This window comes from Hypanus sabinus, chromosome 8 (assembly GCF_030144855.1).
Source record: "Hypanus sabinus isolate sHypSab1 chromosome 8, sHypSab1.hap1, whole genome shotgun sequence".
Classification (NCBI taxonomy): domain Eukaryota; kingdom Metazoa; phylum Chordata; class Chondrichthyes; order Myliobatiformes; family Dasyatidae; genus Hypanus; species Hypanus sabinus.
The window spans coordinates 121442949-121466714 of NC_082713.1; the positions used below are offsets into that span (position 1 = coordinate 121442949).

General features: G+C 43.1%; 1 protein-coding gene and 1 long non-coding RNA gene across 5 annotated transcripts in view; one reads left to right on the forward strand and one right to left on the reverse strand.

The window, feature by feature from the left end:
• Window positions 1-222: 222 nt before the first annotated feature.
• LOC132398377 (ras-related protein Rab-19-like) lies at window positions 223-23310 on the reverse strand. 4 transcript variants are annotated; one of them, XM_059977714.1, is made up of 4 exons: window positions 23173-23310; window positions 19999-20194; window positions 11504-11681; window positions 223-4363 (listed from the first exon to the last, which is right to left on the reverse strand). In XM_059977714.1, the coding sequence occupies exons 2-4, from the start codon at window positions 20191-20193 to the stop codon at window positions 4098-4100; spliced, it is 639 nt and encodes a 212-aa protein (XP_059833697.1). In that variant the 5' UTR covers window position 20194; window positions 23173-23310; the 3' UTR covers window positions 223-4097. The 4 variants fall into 4 exon arrangements, with proteins under 4 accessions (XP_059833697.1, XP_059833698.1, XP_059833695.1 ...); XM_059977712.1 differs by having other exon boundaries at window positions 224-4363; window positions 11504-11687; window positions 23173-23308; XM_059977713.1 differs by lacking the exon at window positions 23173-23310 and adding an exon at window positions 22982-23146 and having other exon boundaries at window positions 224-4363; window positions 11504-11687.
• Window positions 23270-23766, forward strand: part of LOC132398378 (uncharacterized) — a 185443-nt gene continuing 184946 nt past the window's right edge. Inside the window, exon 1 of the long non-coding RNA XR_009513637.1 lies at window positions 23270-23381. This is a non-coding gene — a long non-coding RNA (uncharacterized LOC132398378). The remainder of the gene's footprint in view (window positions 23382-23766) is intronic.

Here is a 23766-nt window from a genome sequence, read left to right on the forward strand (position 1 = left end):
TCTTGGCTCGGAGGTAGAAGCGAACAGTGCAGGGTAAGGGGACTGTGTTTGGTGGCAGTGGATGGGAGATCCCAGAGTTGAGATCAGTGATGGTGTCGGAGACAGTTTCTGATAGCCTGAAATAGGGTCCTCTTCAAGAGGTAGATCTAAAAAATTATGTAGAACAGAGATAAAGTTCAAAGTAAATTTCTTATTAAAGTACATATGTTTAGTACATATCAACTACTTTGAGATTCATTTTCTTGCAGGCAATTACAGAAAAAAAAGAAATACAATAGTATTAATGAAAAACTATACATAAACAGACGAAGACTGACAAATGGCCCAATTCTCCTCCTATGCCTTATGGTTTCTGTGCCATACGATCGAAGGTTCTATACTTCATATTATTCCAGGGCTTCCTCTTGACTCATGATCATTTCTTTCCGTTGTTCTCCACTGGTTCAGACAATGCCTTCCATGAAGACTTCCATGGAGACAGAGGGAGAGTTGATGCATATCCATTAGGATTAATTCACATTTGAGGAAAGGGAAGCAAGGACAATAGACAGGAAGTTAAGGGAGGTAGGTGGGAGTGAAAAGGACAAAATAAAAATTGTGATAGCAGGGGAAGCAGTAATTTGGAGAGGGGCGCAGCATAATCTGCGGTAGCGTCTGGGTACAAAAGTAAAGGTAAAGGACAACAGCTTCAGTACTTCACTTCAACCAATCTGCGAGTCTAGTGGGCAAGATGAGGCCCAGTGTCTGCAAACCCATGAGTCCACTGGAGGCCAAAGAAGACAGCCTATCTTGGGAGTAGAGGGCAATGTACGTGCGAGGGTGGGGGTGTTGGGAAGGGAGGAATAGGGCTTGTTTTGATGCTATTGATTTTTTGCTCGGTGTGTCCCCTGTTGCTTTGCCAAGCATTGTGGGCAGGCTATGCTGCCGCTGGAACGTGTGGCAACATTTGTGGCTGCCTCTAGCACATCCTCAGGTATGTTGGTTATTGACGCAAACAGCACATTCATTGTATGTTTTGATATGATAAATAGATATAAATCTGATTCAACCATTTGTTCTTCAACCAAATGACACAACCTTCATCACTAGGGTTTGTCAATGCAGCGACCACTTTGATCTCTGTGCACTAAAACAGACTTTGTATCTTTTTTAATAATCGTGCTCTTTCTTGCAACAATTGTCTTTTTCTTGTGAATGCTGCTTATTTGATGCCAAGTGCTGCAGCAAGTCAGTTTTTCATGGCACCTGTGCACACAGGTGACTATTGTCTCATGCACAAACCTGACTTAGACTTTGATTTTTTGGCTGAAGGAAAAGGTACTTTGAAAGGGAAGTTCGCGTAGCTGAATGATGAGGGGAAGGTGAGAGGAAGTCTTACAAGGAAATGTCACACTCTAGGAACTACTTTTCCTTTATACTTCAGATCTGATTATTTATTAATTATTTTGTTTCCTTCTTTGCCCTCCTTAGATGCATTGTCCTGGACCACTCCTCACCAGAATCCATCTGCCAATTTCACATTCACTGAACAAATTTATTGATATTTTCCAGCAGCTTGCATTCCTCACCAGAATCCATTTGCTAATTTGATTTTTACCTAGCAAATTAACTGAAGCCTTCCAGCAGTCTAGAACCTTTCTCTTTATGATTGACCATTCTGAAACACGTGAAAAACAAGGGACTGGAAAAGGATCTCGTGCTTTCCCGACGTGTATGACAAAGAAACTCTTGTTGGGCTTCCAGCCGGGTACAGGTTCTGAACCCTGCATAAGATCACATTTCAGATAATCATCGCCAAGTGTTTTGTTCCACCCCTCTCTTCTGTTTTCTGATCTGTAGAATATTCTCCTCAGCCATAATCCTTTCTTATCTCAATAATTTGAATGGCAATTCTTTCTTTTCAATTAATTTCATTTCATTTCTAATTTTATTATCGCTGATCAATACATCTATTCTCCCACCCTCTTTCTCCTTTTGTCCATTTTTAATGTTATCTTACATTACATAAAGAACAGGATAAACAGTAATCATGTACTTTATCTGTAACCTCTATTGTATCTAGCTCCATTACCACGAAACATTGCTTTCTATCTTATTTTAGATGTTATGTTATATTGAACTATAGAGAACTTGGACTGAATGTCCATAAACCCGTGAAGGTTACAGGATAGGTAGATACACATTCCAAATGCCTTTTTGCTCATAATTTATCTAAGTAAAGAGCATTAGAATTGTATAAACAGGTATTTAGGTCATAGCTACAGTTTAAAGTTCTGGTTACCACATTGCCATTGTTTTATTTGGATTAAAGGAAACGGAGGAAAGTTTAAATAGTATGAAGACTATTTGCGGTCTGGACTGGATCATTGGATATTGACTTCTGCCAAGTCCAAAGTCTATCAATTTAAGTTAATTAGTAGAAGGATTGGAGGAGATCAAGGAGTACAAATGTAAATAATGAGAAGTCGCAGTGTAAGTTAATAAAGCTATCAGAAATCCAAACAATACACTGGGATTAGTTTCTAGAAGAAAAAAAATTGAAGGCAGAGAAGCTGCAGAAGGCTTGGAGATACTGTGGAGCCTCCTAGTCCCTGAGCTATAGAGTGGATTTGAAAAGGAGAATATGCATCTAAGCAGCCTCATTGGGACTGATATACAAGTTGTGGACGTACGGAAAGGAATCGAGCCAGTGCTGGGAGCAGGAGAGCAGTATCACGCTGCAACTCTTCTCATTTATTCAGCAAACCCCTCAGGAGCAGCCTGTCACTGAGGGCACTCAATGCTAATGACATCAACCATTTGCAGATGCAGGAAAACGGAAACACAAACAGAGAACATTCAGTAGATCAGGCAGTGTCTGCTAAAGGAGTACAGGGTCATGGATATCAATAACTTCCGATCAGCTGCCTCAATCAATGGGAAATTCCCCCAGTCCACTAGCGGGATCAGCATCCAGCACCAACATCCTCTCCTGAGTTAATTGATGCTCTGAGCGTGTCCACACAGCACTGAGAGGTGGGCAAGTTGTCCACCTGCTTGACCACAATCCCCAGAACAAACATTCTACTCCAAACTCCATAACAACCAGCAATTAGTATTCTCCCAAGAACTCTTCACAGAGATCTTCCGAGTTCCTTGAGGGGAAAAAGGCATCTCAAAGGAATCCCCATCCTAGGACTGCTCTAGCAGGTGCAGAGGCACCCAGGAAGGCTAAAGGTCTCTCCTTGTAGGGAGCAGGAGGCCAGGTGGAAAGGGCAAGAAGATCCAAACCATCACACCCTTGCGCAAGTCTATGAATACTACGTGTCACCTCAGAATGTGCTAAACTGGAGGGGAATCAAGCCTCCGTGGAGGAATGGTAACATCTCACCTCAACGTAAGGTCGTGAATTCAAGTCCTACTCTGGAGATTTGAACATAATGTGTGCAATGCTGAAGGAATGCTTCACTGACGGGTAGTACAATCGTGAGTGCAGGAGACTCCCGCAGTTTCTGTTTGAGGAGTAAGCACCGGGCAAAGCACAATTCCTGCTCTATTCCAACGAATATTCAGCCGAGAACATAATTTAGGTTTCTATCCAAAGGATACGCCTTCAGCCGTGGAGCGCTGGGAGTGCTGGCCTGAATTACAAGCAGAAGTTTCCAGGGGTAGTCCTTGAATCCACAACCTTCTGACTCAAGGCAGGAGGTGCACGATGAGCCTAGACCTGCCCAAGAAAACATCAGGGACCCTACATGTGCAATCCTCCCCACAGTAGCAATCTTAGAGTGATAGATTTCGCAGAACGAAAGGACACCTGCACACGGGCAGCTGTCACCCATATTCCACCTTCACTGGGCGACTTTCAGCAAACCTCAGGTGCTGGTGACAAATGTTTTACCTAGAAACTCTGTCTTCAAGAAAGGGAACAAATACCAGTTGTCACGGCTTTGCACAGCACCAGTTTAGTGTGCATCTCCACAATGTCTGAAGTCCCTTGCAAACTGTTCCAGAAGAACAAATGAATCCCTCGAGGTTAATATGTTGCAGGATTAGATCCGTGGGCTCCAATTGTATTACGGGATGATTCGGACTCAGCTAACTGCAGGTGAGGGTGCTCAACAGGAGCAGGAACTTTTCTCACGGGGTGCGCTAACTCCGACCGGCCGGGAATCCAAGTGGAGTGAACTTCGACTGCTTTCACTGGACAAGTGTAGCCCGTTCCTCGCCATCAGCTCTCTGGTCAGCAGCAGAAAGGCCTCATCAACATTCTGCGCCTCTTTGGCCGACGTCTCCAGCACAGCCAACAGACCAAACTTTTCAGCCACGTTGCAGGCCTCCTCGAAAGGAACCTCACGCCTCTCGCCCAGATCTGCTTTGTTTCCTGTCAGGAGGAGGGGTGGAGAGGATATGACAGTGTTAGGGTGATCAGCCACACATCTCACATGCCAGACCCTGTTTTGACCATCTACTACCACCCACACATTTCTTTTCCTATTGTGCTGACAAAGGTTAGAGAAAATGGTAGAATGGAAGGGTTAATGGCCCTGGGCCTGTACTTACTACAGTTCAGAGAATAAAGGTGGGGGGGGGGTGTCTTACTGAAGTTTATTGAATATCAAAAGGCCTAGATAGAGTGGACATGGACAGGATGTTTCCTATAGTGGGGGAGTCTAGGTCTGGAGGCCACATCCTCAAAATACAAGGACCTCTCTTTACAACAGAGATGAGGAGGAATTTCTTTAGCCAGAGGATGGTGAAATTATGGAATTCACTGCCGTAAATGGCTGTGGAGATCAAGTTTCTGGGTTGTTTTATAGTGGAGGTGCTAGATTATTGATTAGTAAGGGCATCAAAGGTTGTGGGGAGGGATAATAAATCAGCCATGGTGGAATGGTGGAGCAGACTCAGTGGGCTGGGTGGCCTGTTTCTGCTCCTGTGTCTTACGGTTGTATTATTTTTACTTTATTTGTTCAGCTTGTCTTCTGTTGCACATTGGTTGTTTGTCAGTCTTTTTCTGTTTATGGTTTTTTTTGTAAATTCTATCGTTTTTTTCCTTGAAATGCCTGCTAGAAAATAAATCTCAAGGGAGTATATGGTAACATTTATTGACAATGAATTTACATTGAACTTTGAAAAGGAGCTTCCTTTGAATGTTATAAAACCTGTTTGCACCACTCTTTCATACATTGTGCTGCTGTTTATGACTCATATTTTAGTAATCTTCCTCTTCCCGACAACCAGGTGTGGTACAGCATAGCCCAAGGGTAAGGAGTTTACCCCAAGTGCCTCGTCTCTAACTCTAGACCCTGAACACACAGCATTGGGTCAAATCACCTGGACTACTGATCCAGAGAGAGGGGAGTTCAAATCCCACCACTGCAAACTTAAATTCAGTTAATCTACTGCATTCCCAAATCAAAATCTACTATCAGTAACTTTGAAACAATAGATTTTTGATAAAGATTCATCTCATTTAGGGAAGGTGATTGGCGCCTTTAACTGCTACAGTAGACCTGCCCTTAACTGGACTCTGTATCTTCCTTTTAGGTCACTGTAACCAGCTGGCATGCACTGTGGTGGAAAACTTGGAAGAGAGAGTGATACCACGATTTGATTGGCCTGGAGAATTGGTTCTCCTCCATTACCAGTCCCACTTGAGAGAGTTATAAAAGACACCCTGGGTCAGAGACTAACATATCCACACATGACCTGATACCTCCACTATCCCGGCCATATACAAAAGGACTGATCTGCCAAACTCTGCCTAGACCGTAAGACATAGAAGCAGGATTAGGCCATTTGGCCCATCATGTCTACTCCACCCCATTCTCTTGACTTCATTCTGTAAACTTCTACACTCTACTAATCAAGAACCTATCAATCCCCTCATTAAACCACACCTAACGACTTGGCTTCCACAGCCATCTGTGGCAATGAATTCACAGATTCACCACTTCTGGTTAAAGAAATTCCTCCTCTTTCTGTTGTAAAGGAACACCCTTCTATTCTGAGGTTTTACCCTCCGGTCCTAGACTCTCTCACTATAGGAAATATCCACTCTTATCTAGGCCTTCCAGTATGTGGTAGGTTCACAGAGAACCCTCCTCATTGTCTAAGCTCTAGCAAGTAGAGACACAGAACCATCAAAAGGACTTTATACATTAACCCTTTCATTCCTGCGATCATTCTCATGAGTAAGTTGCTCCTTTCCATGTAGTGTATCTCTCATTGTCTGCCCCAAAATTTAGCAGACAACACATGGAAAGGAACAAGGTGGCCACCTCTCTAAAAATGGATTTTTCTTTCAAGTATTAGAATGTGTGACTACTGTGAAGATAATCCTGCCTTCATACTGAAGACTTTGATGTCTGTCACTTCAGAGTGGCAAACAGAACAGATGTAGATTACATTCAACAGCATGAGAACCATTAGCAGGTTTACAAGTGAGGTGTATAAAATCATGCTTACTTAAGAGCATAAGAAGTAGAAGTAGAAGTCGGTCATTTGACCCATTGACCCTGCTCAGCCATTCAATAAAATCAAGGCACAAAGTCAGAAACTAAGTTGTAGACAATGTGGAAGGTTGTCATAGGTTACAATAGAATAGTGAAGGATGCCAATTGGGCTGATAAGTGGCAGATGGAGTTCAACCAGGAGCAGTGTGAAGTGAAGCTCTTTGGAAGATTGAACTTGAAGTCAGGATACAAGTTAATGGCAGAATTCTTAACTGTGTGGAGAAACAAAGGGACCTCTAGGTCCCTGTCCATAGACCCCTGAAAGATACCACGCAATTTGATGGGATGGTTAAGAAGACGAATGGTGTATTTTCCTTCATTAGTCAGGGGATTGAGCTCTAAAGCCGGAAGTTAATGGTATAAAACCATGGGTAGACCACGCTTTGGAATATTGTGTTTAATTCTGATCACCTCGTTATTGAAAGTTTGTGGAAACTTTAGAAGGTGCAGAGGAGATTTACCAAGGTGCTGCCTAAATTAAAGAGCATGTCTTATGAGGACAGGCTGAGTGAACTAGGCCTTTTCTCTTTGGAGCAAAAGAGTATGAAAAGTGACTTGATTGAGGTTTTCAGGATGATAAGAGGCATAGATCAAGTGGATAGCTAGAGACTTTTCCCCAGGGCAGGAGTGGCTAATACATGAGGGCATAATTTTAAGGTGGCTGGAGAAAAGTATAGGGAGGATGTCAGAGGTAAGTTTTATACCTAGGGGTGCACCTGGATGACAGACTTGAGTGGAGCACCAAAGGCTATTGTCAAGAAGAGCCAGAACTGCCTCTACTTGCTGAGGAGACTGAGGTCTTTTGGAATATGCAGGCCTCTCCTTCACATGTTCTACCAGTCAGTTGTCACCAGTACTATCTATGCAGTGGTGTGCTGGGGCAATGGCATCAACACGGGTGATGCCAACAGGCTCAATAAACTGATTAAAAAGTCTGGCTCTGTTATAGGAGTCAAACTGGACACACTGGAGACTGTGGTAGAACAAAGGTCTTTATGGAAAATCCTGACAATGCTGGGCAATGTTTCTCACCCTCTGCTTGCCACCTTGGCTGAACAGAGGAGTATTTTTACTAATAGACTAAGGCAACTGTGCTGCTCCAAAGAGCGCTGTATGAGGTCATTCTTACCCTTGGCCATTATGCTCTATATTGAGTCAACCTATAGCCGGGGAAGTGATGCCCCTCCTGTTAGACTGTTTGAGGTAACTTACCTTTTATTACTTCTTACTTCTCTTTATACCTGTGCACTTGTAATGCTACTGTGACACTGTAATTTCCTTTGGGATCAATAAAGTATCTGTGTTGTCTTTATGACAGTTATTTAGTTTATAATATTTTTGCTTAGTAATTCATTTGTTGGTATTTTCTAGTTAGAATTAGAAGTGTTTAAAGTATATTCATTGCCTGTAAAATATATCGGCATGCAATGACGTCACATCCAGTTTCGCCGCGTCTTGTGGGAAAATACCGGTTTGAGATCAACACAAGGGTGGGGGCTCACCATGAGGCAGACCCGAGCAGAGGTTGTTTGCAAGCATTAGAAATCACAGTGAGAGCAACGCTGTAAGTTAATAGATAATCGATATGTTGAATTAAAATGTTAACGCCGATCCTGTTAAAAGTAACGACGGTTGATAATGTTTATGTTTTCGTTAGTTAACGAGTTGCGGATAGTTTGCATGGAAGTGTATTTAAAGTAGTCAATGGCGTAGGTAAACTCTGCCTGTATACTGCACCTTAATGTAATGTAGTTATAGTTACTTTTACAAGTATTTACAATGGAAATGTGATATTAAGAAAGGAGCAAATACTGTATCAATCTTGTATTGTTTTATCAACAGTTTTCACCATATGTTAATGTGAAGAGTGAACAGTAAATGGTTAATCTTACTGCAACCTGGTTTTCATTGACTGTGGTTTATCTCGGCATTTAATTCGGCGTTTCCATTACACCCGAACGAGAACGCTACAGTATCTATTTATCTATCAAAACCCAATGAGTGGTGGGTGCACAGAACTGGGGTGGTGGTAGGACACGATATATTAGGGACATTTAAACAACTTCTAAATAGGCACATGGATGATGAGAAAAAATCAGGGCTGTGTAGGAGGGAAGTATTGGAATGATTTTAAAAGGTTGAAAGGTCAGCACATCATAGGCTTGTCCTGTGCTGTTAATGAAAAATATTGCAAGGGGTGTAGATTTTAAGTAATTAACAGAAGACTGAAGGGGAGATAAGAAACAAACCTTTTCACTGAGAGGGTGGTAAGAGTCTGGACCTCAGTCCCTGCACAGGGTGATGGAGGTAAATACTCCCACCACGTTTAAAGTATGTTTGAATAACCAAGTCCTGAAGCACCACAGGGCTACAGCTGAGGTTCAAAGTTCAAAGTAAACTTATTACCAAAGTGCGCACATATCATCCAGGAGATTCATTTCCTTGCAGGCATTCAAAGGAAAGTAAAGAAATCTAATATAATTTTACGAGAATCTACACATAAACAGACAAAGACAGACAAACAACCAACGTGCAAAAGAAGACGAACTATGCAAATAAAATTAGTACCGAGAAGATGAGTTCACATGTGAAAGTGGGTTAGGTAGATCTGACTGGAACAAAGGTTACGTTCTCTGTGCTGCAAATATCATACCAACAGCAGAAAATCATAAACACAAGAAACTCTGCAGATGCTGGAAATCCAAAGCAACACACACAAAATGCTGGAAAGGAAGGGGGGGAAGGTATCTAAGGTATCTATCTATCTTTTATCTATATCTATCTATCTATCTATCTATCTATCTATCTATCTATCTATCTATCTATCTATCTATCTATCTATCTATCTATCTATCTATCTATCTATCTATCTATCTATCTATCTATCTATCTATCTATCTATCTATCTATCTATCTATCTATCTATCTATCTATCTATCTATATTTTCTATCTCAGCCTTCCTTGCTCCAGAACAGAAAACAAACCCGGGCCTATCCAGTCTCTGCCCATAACTTTAATCCAGGTCATGGAATTGAACCAACTACCTTCGCAGAGCGGAGGATGATGGGAAAACTCAGCTGTGGGTTTGGCACTTCCATGGAGAGTGGATCCAAGTCCATATTTCAAAGAACAGTACAGCACAGTACGGACCCTTCAGCCCACAATACTGTGCTGACTTAGTTAAACTAACTCCATGAGTAGGTTTATAGAGCAGCAACGTTGCACATAACCTTTGATCTGAACTTGACACGTTTTTGTCAAAGTACTTTAGAAAGTATTCTGTCTGGATACATAATGGCTGAGTCTGGCAACCTACTCTGCCCATGACCACAAGAAACTGCAGAGAGCTGCGGATGCAGTTCAGCACATCAGGCAAACCAGCCTCCCCCTCTATTTAACCCTTCCCTCCTCCACAGCCTAAAACACCCCATTTTTATTAAATCAATGTGCTTATCTGAGCCTTTTAAATGTCCCTAATGTGTCAGCCTGTACCACCATCCTGGTTAGCTTATTCCATGCACTCAGCACTTTCTGTGTGAAAACCCTACCTCTGACACTTCTCTCTACTCACCGTAAACATATGTCCTCTGGCCACTGCCACCCTGGTGAAAAGGTGCTGGCTATCGACTTGATCTATACCTCTCATAATGTTATACACCTCTATCGAGTTGCCTCTCACACTCCATCACTCCAAAGAGGGAAAAAAGCCATAGTTCACTCAATCTCTCCTCATAGGATGTGATCTCTGAGCCAGGCAGCATCCTGCTAAATCTCCTTTGGTCCCGCTGTAAGGCTTCCATATTCCTCCTAAAAGGAGGTGACCAAAAACAACACAATACACCAAGTGCAATCTAACCATGGCTTTGTAAAACTTCACTGCTTTAGAGTCAATCCCCAACTAACGAAGGCCAACACGCCATCTTAACAACCTTATCAACTCACGAGGTAACCTTGAGGGATCTATGGATGTACGGTAGACTCCAAGATCCCTCTGTTCCACCACACTGCTGAGAATCCTGCCATTAACCCTGTATTCTACCTTCAGGTTTGGCCTTCCAAAGTAGGGTCTAACCAGAGATTTTATAAAGGAGCAATGTTTCAGGTGACCTTTGATCTGAGCTTGAAAGAAAATGTTTCACAAGTATAACAACTGTTCTACACGAGACTGCAAGAAACCACAGAGAGTTGTAGACAGCTCAGCATTTCACAAGAACCAGCCTTCCCTCCATCAACTCTATCTATACTTCTTGCTGCCTCAGTAAGCAGCCAGTATGAACAGAAATCCCACGAACACCAAATATTCTCTCTTCCTCCCTGTGTCATCGGGCAGAAGATACAAAAGCCTGAAAGTACGTACCAACAGGCTCAAGGACAGCTTCTGCTCTGCTACTATAGGCTAATAAACGGTTCCCTCGCATGATAAGAAGGATTCTCACAATCTAACTTTGATCTGAACTTGAAAGTAAATGTTTCACAAGTTTTTAACAAAGCACTTTAGAAAGCATTCTGTCTGGATGCATAATGCCTAGGTTTGGCAACTGCTCTACCCCGTGACATTATGACCTTTTTTACATGCACTGCACTTTCTCTGTAACTACAACACTGTTATTGTTTTACCTGGTTCTGCCTCAATGCATTGTGTAATGATCTGATCTGTATGAACAGTATGCAAGACAAGGTTTTCACTTGGTGCATCTGTCAGTAATAACCCAATATGAATACTAAGCATGAAATGGGAATAGGGAGGGTTTGTTTGCTGAAGCTTGACCCTATCAATGCCGATCGTTGACTTGTGACCCTGCCAGTGAGCCCCTCAAGCCGCTGCAGAATGGGGCGAGACCATGACTCACTACTAGTGGTCCCGGGTCTCTCTAATGAACATGTGTTGAACCTGATTCCCTGCTTTGACTGGTGTGTGTGTGTGTGTGTGTGTGTGTGTGTGTGTGTGTGTGTGTGTGTCCAGACCAGTAACTCTCAATCTCCAGCTCCCTGTCCCGAGACGTACCGATCAACAGCTGGACAACGTTGGCTGCTCCATATCGCTGGATCTCGTTGATCCAGTGCGGCACTGAGTTGAAGGAGGACTGCTTGGTGATGTCGTAGGCGATCATGGCCCCATGCGCACTCCTATAGTAACTCTGTGTGATGGTTCGGAAACGCTCCTGGCCTGCCGTGTCCCACACCTGCACCTTCATGAGAGAAATACGTGTTAGCGAACTGCAGGCTGCACAACCATCAAAGCCACACCAGACCCTGCACACAGCATGATCTACTGTGCTTCATCACAATAGACCAGGGGTGGGCAAACTTTTTGACTTGTGGGCCACAAAGGGTTCTAAAATTTGACAGAGGGGCCGGACCAGGAGCAGATGGACGGAGTGTTTTGGTAATACACCTCATAAGAGAAAATAAAATATCATGGGATATGTAGAAAACATGTGCTTTAATTTAAATTGAAAATGAACAAATGCATTACAACAAAATATCTGTCTTTGAAGTCCCATGGTATTTAGCTATTTATTGAAATGACTTTTAAAACACTGAAAATTAAATGAATAAAATGCAGCTTTTTTTAATAGTAACAGTTATTATTTTAAAGCACTGAAAATTCTGTTATCCTTCAAGATATTATCATCATCACTCTCCTCCTGACTGTCTTTATTTCAAAAACGGTAGGAGATGCAGGTCTACTTGTCCTGCTCCTTCTTACTCAAATGTCCCCTGTGCCAAAACTCAACAACGACCAGCACAAGGATAGAACAGTGACAGCGCGCCAGTATGTGGAGCGCGTTATTTGACCTGGAGCGCATTTTTTAATTTTGAGAACATACGTGCACCTGCGCACTACTCATGTCCATCACTTAACAGAAATGACATGTAACATGTAAGGCTTACTGAAAAAAATATTTTCAAATGCATTTTTTACATAACACAACGAAGAAACTTATTTTTAATTTCAGTGGGAACAGTGTTGTTGGTCTCCCTTTTTAGCCAGCGCATCAAAGTCTGGATTTAGTTTTGTTGTGGCGATTCTCAGGATGGATCTGAGGTGTTGGTCAGTTAACTTGGATCTGTGGCTGGCTTTGTTGATGTTCATGACGCTGAACGCCTGTTCACACAAATAGGTCGAGCCGAACAAAGAGTAAAGCGCAAATGTGGAGTAATACGCTGCACCTCAATAAAGGTCAATGTATATACAGTGCGTCATCTATTGGGTAAACGCCAGAATTGCGGGGAGAAAACGTTAACAAGGTTTATTAATATAATTTCATCAAGTTCTGCGGGCCAGATTAAAAAGCTTAACGGGCCGCATATGGCCCCCGGGCCGTTGTTTGCCCATGCCTGCATTAGACTAATCCCCCACCGATCTGAGCACAAACTAACAGATCACTGGGACTGACTTGCAGGCTGAGATCCATGCAAGGAAGTTAAACGGTTATAGCCCTTGAGTGAGACTGAAACTTCCTCAAGAAGTGGTTCTGAGAGATGTAAAATAACATATTTCAGAGTGGATAATGATCTGGAAACCAGGAAGTTATGTGACAACTTTTAAAGAAATTCCGTTACCCAGGAGTAAGTCGCAGACAATGAGGAGGGCATAGATTAAGTAACAGAGATACAGAGTCACAGAGTTGTCTGGTACACAAGCAGGCCCTTCATCCCACAATGTTCCTGCCAACCTGCACTCTCACATGCCCACAGTCGGACCAGATCCTTCTACGCCATCCCTGGTCTGTGCCTGTCTAAATGTCTCTTAGATTGTATCTGATTCTAGCACCTCCTCTGGTAGCATATTCCAGATATCAAACACTGTCTGTGTATAAAAAAAAACTTACCCCTCAGATCCCCCTTTAAAACCATTTCTTGACACCTTAAACCTCTGGTTTTTGCTGCCCCTACCAGGGGAAAATGTCTCTATCTATGCCTCTCATAATCTTATAAGCTTGTACCAGGTAACCCCTCGGTTTCCTTCCCTTGAAGGGAAACAAGTCCAGCATGTCCGATCACTCGGCACACTAAACACCTCCTGTCCCCCAGGCAACATCCTGGTGAATTTACTCTGTAACCACATGCTTTCTAAAGTGCAGTGACCAGAACTGCACAAAGTTCTCCAAGTGTGGCCTTACTAGTGCTTTGGAAAGTTGCACGATAATGTACTTGTTTACTATGCCCTGACCTATGAAGGCAACATGTCATTTGTCTTCGTCACCACCCTATCGACCTTTGTTGCCACAGTTTGGGGAAAATGAGCTTCCATTCTAAGATCTTGGTTCATCAACAATGTTCCTTCGTTCTTTCATTTTACTGTATAATTCCTACTCCTATTTGACTTACAAAAATAAAGAATTAAATCCAACTGCCAACAACTTTTGAGCTGGTCTGTGTATACCCCATAGGAAGAGGAAAAGGCTATTTATCACTTGAGTGCATTCCACTTTCCTGCACCTGCTCTCTTCTCACTCCTCCCATCAGGCAGGAGGTACAGAATCAGGTTTACTATCACCAGCATGTGTCACTGAAATTTGTTGACCTAGCAGCAGCATTACAATGTATGATAGCATAAAAAAAGTAAATCAATTACAGTAAGCATACAATATATATGTATATTAAATAGTTAGATTACAGGAGCCTTACTTCTCACACTACAAGGTTCAGGGACAGTTATTACCTACGACCATCTGGCTCCTGAACAGGTGTGGATAACTTCACTCACCTCAACTCTGAGCTGATTCCACAACCTATGGAAACACTTTCAAAGACTCTACAAATTGATGTTCTCAATATTCATTTTTATTTTAATTTACACAATTTATCCTCTTTTGCACATTGGCTGTTTGTCAGGCTTTGTTTATGTATAGTTTTTCATAAATCCTACTGTATTTCTTTACTTTCTTGGAAAACGAATCTCAGGGTAGAACATGGTGACATACAGTACTTTGATAAGAAACTTACTTTGACTTGGACCCTGACATTCAATGAGTTCATGGCTCATCTTTAACTGGCCTCACCTCCCCCCCCCCCACATGTTACTTCACACAGAGACTGAAAATTAATGACCAGTTCAATATCAGTTACTAGTTTTGGAAGAATTCACCCAAAATGTTAACCACTCTTTGCATTTAAGGATTATTTATTAATTTTGCTCCAATAAGCCTAAACTCAAGATTTCAGATTTTATCCACTGATAACCTTCCTTGGCTTGCCTTTACTGTCTTGAAAAGCTTTAATCAGGTCATTGTTTAACCACCCGGCTTTATGTAGTTTCACAACATGGCTCTCAGTATCCAGGCATCATTCCTCTCATTCCTCACTGCTCTCCTACCAAAACCAATCACCAATATCCCACTGACCTTTATGATTATCTTCTACACCAATGAGACATATTAATTGTCCATTTTCATTTTCTTTGAACCTTTATTAGTTTTGATTATTTAGAGCACGGTCTATTTCTTTTTTCATTAGAGAAACTGGAGAAACTCCTGCCTGTGTTTCAAGGAACGTGGATCAACTTTATTTGCCGTATTACTTACAAGTATTAGGAATTTGCTGCAGTGTGTTGGCACAACATGCAACAAAAACAACTTTCAACAATTATGAAGAAATATAAAAATATGAGGTTAAAGTACAGATATGGAATAAAATGTGCATAAGTACATAAATAGCAGTATTATAAAAATGGTTTCCAGTGCAGTGTAGTGACTGGGGTAATAAATAGAGGGGGATGGGGGGAACTAACTAGAATGGTTAATCAGATTTAATGATTAATCATGGAACTTTTAAGATAGTGAGAAGTTTTTGTTTTAATGGCCCCATAGTGCTTTCTATAAGGGAGCTTTTGGAAAAGGCAGTTTGCAGGGTGGGTAATGTCCACAATGATGTTGAAATCCATTCTCAAAGTATTTCCCATTTGCTTAATCTACTAATGGGCAAGACGTCCCTCTCCACTCAGCTTCCTGCTAAACCTGCTCTTACCCTGAGGACTTCCCTGGCGCAACAACCCACTGAGATCTACCTCCAACACGATCAACAAGGCCTTGAGCAAAATAGGGACTCGTAAACTGAAAACTCCGTAGAAATGCTTTGGCAACTGGTGGGCCATGCCCCAGGTAAATTGCCTGCAAAGGCTCTCAGAGTTTAAATGTCTGTAAGCATCTGACATTCACAAACACACAAAAAAAGTTTCAGCATAATTGAAAACAAAGCATATTGTTAAAACTTAAAGTTTGAAGATTTCAGTAGAAACACGCGAAGTTGGAGCAGTAGTACACCCTACAGGTTCTTGGCTCTTTGCCATTGCACAGTCGTAGCTGTTGGACTAGGGTCTACATGGTCACGTTTCTTCAGTTCAACTTACTTTCTGCTTTATTCTTTTTGCTAGTATCTCTGTATCTTTCTAGATTTTTTCTCTGCAGCCTATGTCCCACCATGAATTGAACTATCTCATACAGTGTTCTTAACAAGCAATTTACTCATGTGTAGTTTGAGACAGCTTTCAGTGTAAGACAACTGCAATTTTATTGTTCTTGTCTTCTTCCTTCATTCTTACTGATAGTGCACTGAGTTGATGACTGTTATTTCTTTTTATGAACATCTAATAAAACAGTTGTACCTACAAGATTTACGCTTCATTCTTGACTTCTGAAGAATATTCCTTATGACCAACCTGCATCTTAATATTCTGACCCCTGGCATAAATGGTACCAGAGGCTTTTGTGGCCTAGGTGACTTCTTCCAGTTTGTCTGCGAACCAGTTTAATTTCTTCTCTTTTAATGTCCCTTTTTTCCCTTTTCAAGGTGGCTGGGGTCCTGTCAGAGCCCGTGATTTACAGCTGCCTCAAACTCTGGTTTTTCATGGCAGTCGGCTCTCACTCTCGGAACATGCTGAACGGCCTGGTATTTTCAATATCTCTAGGTGCAGCGTGGACGACATGCGACCGTGTGGGTGACCCAATTCCTTGCCGGTATAGCTGATTGAAGCATCGCGGGAGATTGAAACATCGAGACAGCTGCTGTCAGCAGGTGGCCACGGCACCCAAACAATCTCCCTCTCTCTTGATGGCGAGTGAGAATCTGCTGGCCCTTGAGTCAAGGGAACTCGAAAAAGTGACGCTGCAGATTGTAACATCGAAACAGCGAGCTGTTGGTCTCCCTTTCATCTCTTGCAAGAGCAATACCTCTCTTTCCTTTGCTAGTGCGAGAGAGAACCTGTCTGAGACGTCGAGGTGTTGGGATGGACAGTAGTTTTTCATTGACTCTAGATCATGGTCTCCGAGGGGCTTTACTATTGCTTGCATGGTGGGTGGGGAGGGTTGATACTGTGCATGGGAGCGGGGTGCTCTGGGGTTCTAACATTTCTGAGTCATTCATTCTTTGGAGTTTTTCTTCTGTTCAGTGGACGTCTGCGAGCGTAAGGTTGTTTACTATATAGATTCTCTGATATTAAATTGAGCCATTGAACCATTAGTTCTGCACTCACTCGCAAATGGAAACATCCTCACAGCATCTATTGTATCAAGACTCCTCAAAGTACCATATGCACGTTTCAATGAGATTTAGCTCGCATTTTCATTGAAGAGTTTTTTCTTTTTTTAAAGGCATTTATTTTCAATTCCTAGTTGACCTGGAGATGGAGATGGTGTAGTTTCCATCATCTCAAACAGTTGAATTTCAGTCAGAGGATGTGGGCTTCACAGGCAAAGCAAGCGTTTAATTGCCCATCCCTAGTTCCCCCTGGGGTGATGGTTAACTGCCTTCTCCCACTGCATCCTTTGAAGTGTGGGTACACCTACAGGAGTTCCAGTAGTCTGGCCTGACAACAATGAAGGAATGGTGATAGATTCTAGTTAGGACGGTGTGTAGCTTGGAGGACAACTTCCATGTGGTGTTCCTGTGCTTTTGTTGCTCTCGTCCTTCCAGCTGGTAGAGGCTCGTGGATTTGGAGGGTGCAGTCTAAGGTGGTTTGATGAGAGCATCAAGTGGCCAGTACGAACTGCTGCCACCATGCGTCAGTGGTGGACTGAGTGAGTGGTTGTGGATGGGGGTTGCCTATCAAGTGCCCTCTATGATGTCTAACTTGAGTGTTGTTGAAGCTGCAGTCATCCAGGCAAGTGGAGAGGGTTCCATCACACTCCCGATTTGAGCCTTGTAGATGCTGGATGGGCTATGGGTGGTGAGGAGATAAGTTACTCACTGCAAAACTCCTAGCCTCAGACCTACTCTTGTAGCCATGTTGTGTACATGGCCACTCCTCCCCCCAGATCAGTTTCTGGTCACTGGTAACCCCAGAATATTGCTAGTAGGGGTATTCAGAGATGACAACTGCATCATCAGGTGGAGGTAGCTGGATTTCTCCTCGGTTCAAGCGTCATTTGCCACCAACCAGCCCAGGCCTGGGTATTGTCCAGGTCTTGCTACATCTGGATGTGGACTGCTTCATTGCTTGAGGAGTCATGAATGGTGCTGAACATTGTGCAGTCAGCAAACAGCTCTACCTCTGGTCTTGATGAAGTAGTTGAAGATGGTTGGGCCTAGGACACTACGCTAAGGTGGCTGTGTCCTGTGGCTGATGAAGTGCTGAAAGGCAGGGAGTTCCAGGATTGAGACTCAGCAGTGCTAAATGCCTGATAACCTATTTCCCTGCCCAATACAGTGAACCATGTTGAAACAATACCAGTCATACCCTACCAGACTGACTCCCTGCCTGTTATCTCTACCTCCTGCCCCGCAGATAATTCCTTAGGTCAATAACTTGCCTTAAATTCCATGTGCTTCAGCTTTTCCTAAGTCAATGACATGGCACTTTAGAAGATGCTAGCAAACGTCGATATAAATAACATCCACACATTAGCCTCCCCACAGCTTTAATGGCCTTCTCAGGCTTGTCAAACAAGATGTATCTATTAGAGATCCATGTTTTCTGTACCAATCAGCTGAAAATCTGTTCCCCTAATTTATTATACACTGAAGTAATTTCCCAACAACATGCCGGGCTAGCTGTTCTGTAATTCACTCACTTGTTTAAATAACAGAGTGACATATATAATTCTCTAGTCTAAACAGAATAGTCATTAAAATCAGGAGACCTTAAGAGCAAAAGTAGTTTGAAAGTCTTTCATATTTTTATCCACTTCCTTTAAATTCTGGCATGGAATCCTAGTGCTTTGTCACATTTTAATGACATTATTTTGCTCAGTTCAGTTATCTAATTTTGATATATATCAATCATCAATAGATTTCATTCCTTTGGCGTGTTTGTTATCCACTTGTTGTACTCTAGGTAGTGATCCAAAATATTAATATTCACTTTTCCTTACTTATGGTGACACAAATATCAATTTAAGAGATTCACAATGCCTTAATGCTTTCTTCCAATATATTTCTGAAAGGCAATCATATTGAGTTTGTTATCTGTTGCATGTTCATTTCTGTAATCCTTTATCATCATTATCTACCTGTCACGCCGCTGGTGTTTAGGGCAGCAATGAAGATCCTCCATCTGTCTGTCAACCATCACACACAGATACGGAAGGATTCTTCATTGCTGCTTCAGTAGCAATTACTTTTTCACCAGTCAAGGTTGTTAGCCCTAAGCTGAACCCCCAAACCTGAAGGATCAGTGGACCATTCTTAGTCTGGCCTCTACTCTTTGACCTGTTTGGCATGGGTGACCCTATCAAGAGCCAAAGCATAAAGCCCTAACTCCAGCCAGCATAGCTCTCTGGTCATTGAGGCACACATGCCTCCAAATGCTATGACAAGGTTATAGTGCTCTTGAAAGTTTTGGAATCCTTATTAGTTACTCAATCAGTTTTTATTCTCTCCCAGCTGTTAAGTGTCTGAGTTTATTTTTACAATTTGTACATGTTTATTTTGCTCAATTATTACCTCTGACTGTGTATTGTCAAATACACATCTCGTCTGGTGAAATTGACTCTGAACAATTTTAAACTTTTTACTAAAACTACTCACGATTTTTCTTGTCAAAAACCCAAAATATGTGTGTTCTGTTTACTGTGGACCGATCACTAAAGTCAGCCTTACCTGAGGAGAATCACGAAGATTACAACTCTCAACTTTTTCCATCTGATCCCAATAATTTTTATGCCAGAATATAAATCTCCCAGTCTTGACATTTTGCCCCATAGCCCAACAACTTTAAGGTCTAATAATTTTCTTAGTTTTCCCTTCTAGTTTAATAACTTTACATTCTTTACTTTTCCCTTTACTCATGGAATTTCAATCATTGCTTCACTGCAATTAGCTTTTGTTGCTTTAAGAACTATTATTAACACCATTTCCATCTTGGCAACCCACACCCTCTGTCATATTTACTAGCTGATGTGTCCTTGGTCCAAAGCTTGTTAAAAAATGTTTTTTTCTGCTCCAGTGCTGGTGCTTGGATGAGGGTAAAGGAGAGGATTACATTTGGTGAAGAAAAGTGTTCGGAGGAACAAGAACCAGTCAGGGCTGGAATGATAAAATCGCAAGTACATTGCCCACCTTCACTTTCTTGCCTTCAATGTCCATTGTTTTAACAATGAAGTCCACTCCAATAGTATTCTGCTGTTTCTCAATAAAGACTCCAGATTTGAAACGGTGAACCACACAGGTCTTGCCAATATTGGAATCTCCAATAAGCACGATTTTAAAGAGATAGTCAAAAGCTTCGTCTGCGCTGGTCCCTCCTGGATTCATACTGTAATAAAAAAATATTATAAATAATAGAACATCCAATGAAATCAGCTATTGACAGCTTAAAATCTGTTCATTCATGAGATGTTGGTTGATGCTGAGATGGTGCTGGGGAGGCGTCTTCTTTAACCACTCCACTCAGACTGATAACCTTTCAGCGGAACCGGGAACTGTTAGAGATTAAATAAGTTTCCAGATGCTGCTGGGGAGGTGGTGTCAGGCAAAATTGGGTGATGCTGGGACAAATGAAGAAAAGATGGTGGACAACAGAATCATTATTATAAACTGTGGAGGCTGTAACGTCTCTCACAAGGTGAGCTGTGGCTTTTAACATTCACACTGGTACCATGCAGGAGAGTATGGAAAAGTCATAGTGGGAATAAGGCAGGATTAATGCGACAGACGTCTGATGGCTGCCAGTCATCCCTGTAGACTAAGAAGCAGTCATCAGAACAGGCCCTTCAGCCCATCATGTCTGTTCCAACCACAATGCCAAATTAACCTAAACCTATCTGCTTGCACACAATCCACGTCTCACCATTCCCTGCATGTGTCTATGTAAATGGCATTTAGATACCGTTATTGCCTCCGCTTCCATGACTTCCCCCAGCAGTGCAACCCAGGCACGCCACCCTGTTCATAAAAACTTGTCTTTGTCACCTCCTTTAAACTTTCCCCCTCTCATCTTAATGTTACGATCTCTCATACTTGACACATGCCACATTTTTTGTCACCCTACCTCCTTGTGTTGCTGCTTTCACAGAACTCTGAACTTGGACTCCAAGATTCACCTTATATCAGTGCTGCTAACAGTCCTGCCATTAAACGTGCACCATCTCTTTACGTTTAAACTCACAAAGTGCAAATGTAAGGAGACAGTACACAATTAACACCCCACACTGCCTGGATTAAACTCCACTTGCCATTTCTCTGCCTGTATCTACACTGACCCTTTTCCTCCTGTGTCCTTAGGCAGACTTCCTTTCAGGTTCCAGACATGTACCACTCTCTACGTAAAGGAACTTGTAAATCTCCTTTAAGCATTTCTCTTTGCACCTTATATATTTGCCCTTCAATATTTTGTATTTCCACCTGAGGAAACAGACTGTGACTACCTCTCCTAGCTAAGCTTCTCATAATTCTGTATATATCCATTAGATCTCCCGACAACCTCCAAAATGCAGGAAATGTAACCCAACCATGTCCAACTTCTTACACTAATACTCTTTCATCCAGAGACGGTCCCAGTGAACCTCTTCTGCACTCTCTCCAAAACGCTCTTCTATAACGTGGTGATCAGAACTGCAGAATACTCCTGACCAAACTCTTACACAGTAGATTTTTGTCTTGTAGCTGCTCTTTTGCATTCAGGTAGCAGTGAGAGTGGGAAATGGAATTCCAACAAGAAGGTGACTGGGGAGCCAGTTGTCACAGACTGTGGCTTTGCCTTTGACACGGGCACTCCAGTGATTAATCCTCCACTTTTCACAAAGGGAGGTGAAATTCATTTGCCTCACCAGCCTCCAGATGTTACAGCACGAGGTAGCGTGGAACACGACCCCAGAGCTTTCTGCTGGGTTATCTCATCTCAGCTGCTTCGTCCCTTAACTGATCTCAGCTGATCACATCCCTAAACGTCAAGTTGTTTCTGGCAAATGCTTGGTCACCTGTGATCTGCAGATGTTAAAGGTTGGCCACACCGATAAATGTGAAGTGTGGGTGGTTGACTCCCTCATCTTTCTCTTTTCCCTCCTCTCTCTTCCTCTACCTCTCCCTTTCCTCTTCCTCTGTCTTCTCTCTCTCCCCCTCACTCTCTCTTATCTTACTCTCCCTCCCCTCTCTCTTCTCTCCTCTTTTGCCCCCTCCCTTCTCACTCTTCCCCTCTCTCCCCTTTCACCCACTCCCTTCTCTCTTACTCCCTCTCTCCCTTCTTCCCCTCTCTCTCCTTCCTTCCCTTCTCTCTCCTCTTTCTTCCCCTCTTTCTCCCCCTTCTCTCTCTCCATCCATCCACCTCTCTCAGCAATGATCGATTTTAATTATGTCACTATGCAGCATTGGTATCAGGGTGACATTTATGCCTTGATATTGTACAGTTCTGTTTTCAGTCACTGACTGCTTCCTACTGTAGTAACAGCTGAAATTGAAGACTGTTCAATCGTCTACAAACGTTCCAGTTTTGACCTTGCAATGGATGGGAGGTCATTGATGAGGCAGCAGGAGATGGTCTGACACACAATGTTGCCCAACAATCACAGCTCCTCCCTTTGCTCAGGACTCAACTTGAGTCATTGTAGTATTTTCCCCTCAGTTCCCATTGATCATTTTATTCCTGGCGGCTATTGATCAAATATGGTTAATTATTCCCTCACCTGGGCTCCCTGTAACACGTCTCCCTGAGATCCGCGCATCTATCAGCAACCAGGGCTCAGAGCGATAGGATCACAGTGAATAAACAGACAGCTGGAAAGGTTGCGATTTTTTCTTTCACTTCCCTGTGGGATTCTCACCTTGCTTCAGAGCAGTTTACAGTATAAGGAGCAGCGTACCTATCTTCAGTAAGTTGTTTACATTGGCAGGAACCACTGAGGGATCTGGTAGATCCCTGGACACTCTTCTCTAAAGCTTTCCATTTATAAGCGCGGGTTTTGTTTTGATTTTGACATCGAATAAAAACGCAAGCAAATAAAACAATAGTTCACCTGGGCCCCGAGACCACCCCACCCCCACCATTAAATCCCAGTCGTCTCGGGTCCCCGAACCCCCGCAGCGAGGATGGAGCTAGTCTACAAACTGGTGAAGTTGGAATCACAGCAGACATGAACAACCCGCGGGAGCCAGAGAGCCAGCGGTTCCTGATCAATGCTTCGGGTCGGTGAGGGAGGGCTTCAGGCATCCGCAGCCGGGGCGGAACGCCCGCCACGGGACCTTCTCCCCGGCGGAGGGGGAGGGATCCTCCCCACGGATCGTGCAGAGGTCACTTACCTGGCACCATCAGAACAGGCAGCCGCTCACCTTGGTCGCCCCAGGTACTCTGCCCACACCTGCCGTGCACACCTGTCGCTCCCGCTTCCTGGGTACGCCCACGGGCTGCTGGGAGTTGTAGTTCAAACGCTGGGCTGCCGTCTGCTGAGGACTCTGAGATCAGAGGATTCCCGCTCACGTACGCACGAGGAACGATTTGCAGTGGTCAGGTAACCCGGCGCGGGCGCGTATTTGCAATGAATTGCTAGGAAAAGTGGTTGAGGCAGGCGCGTCAGCAACACTTAGAAACCATGTAGATAAGTATGTGAAGCAGCGTTGCAGAGGGTTATAGGCCAGATGGGGTGAACTCGCTGGCCAACACTGTTGACATGGATGAAGTGGGCCAAAGGGCCTGTTTCCGTGACGCTGTCCTGTCTCTGGGACGTGGGAGGAAACGGAAGCTTCCAGCGGCAGCCAAGCGGGGAGAGTGGGCGATGGACTGAAAACCCAGTTCCCTGAACAGGTTCATATCCTGCTGACTATGGAAGCAACAGGTTAACCAGACTGTTGGAACCCCTATACCAGATGGAGCTGCCACCAGTTGGAATGCTCTCC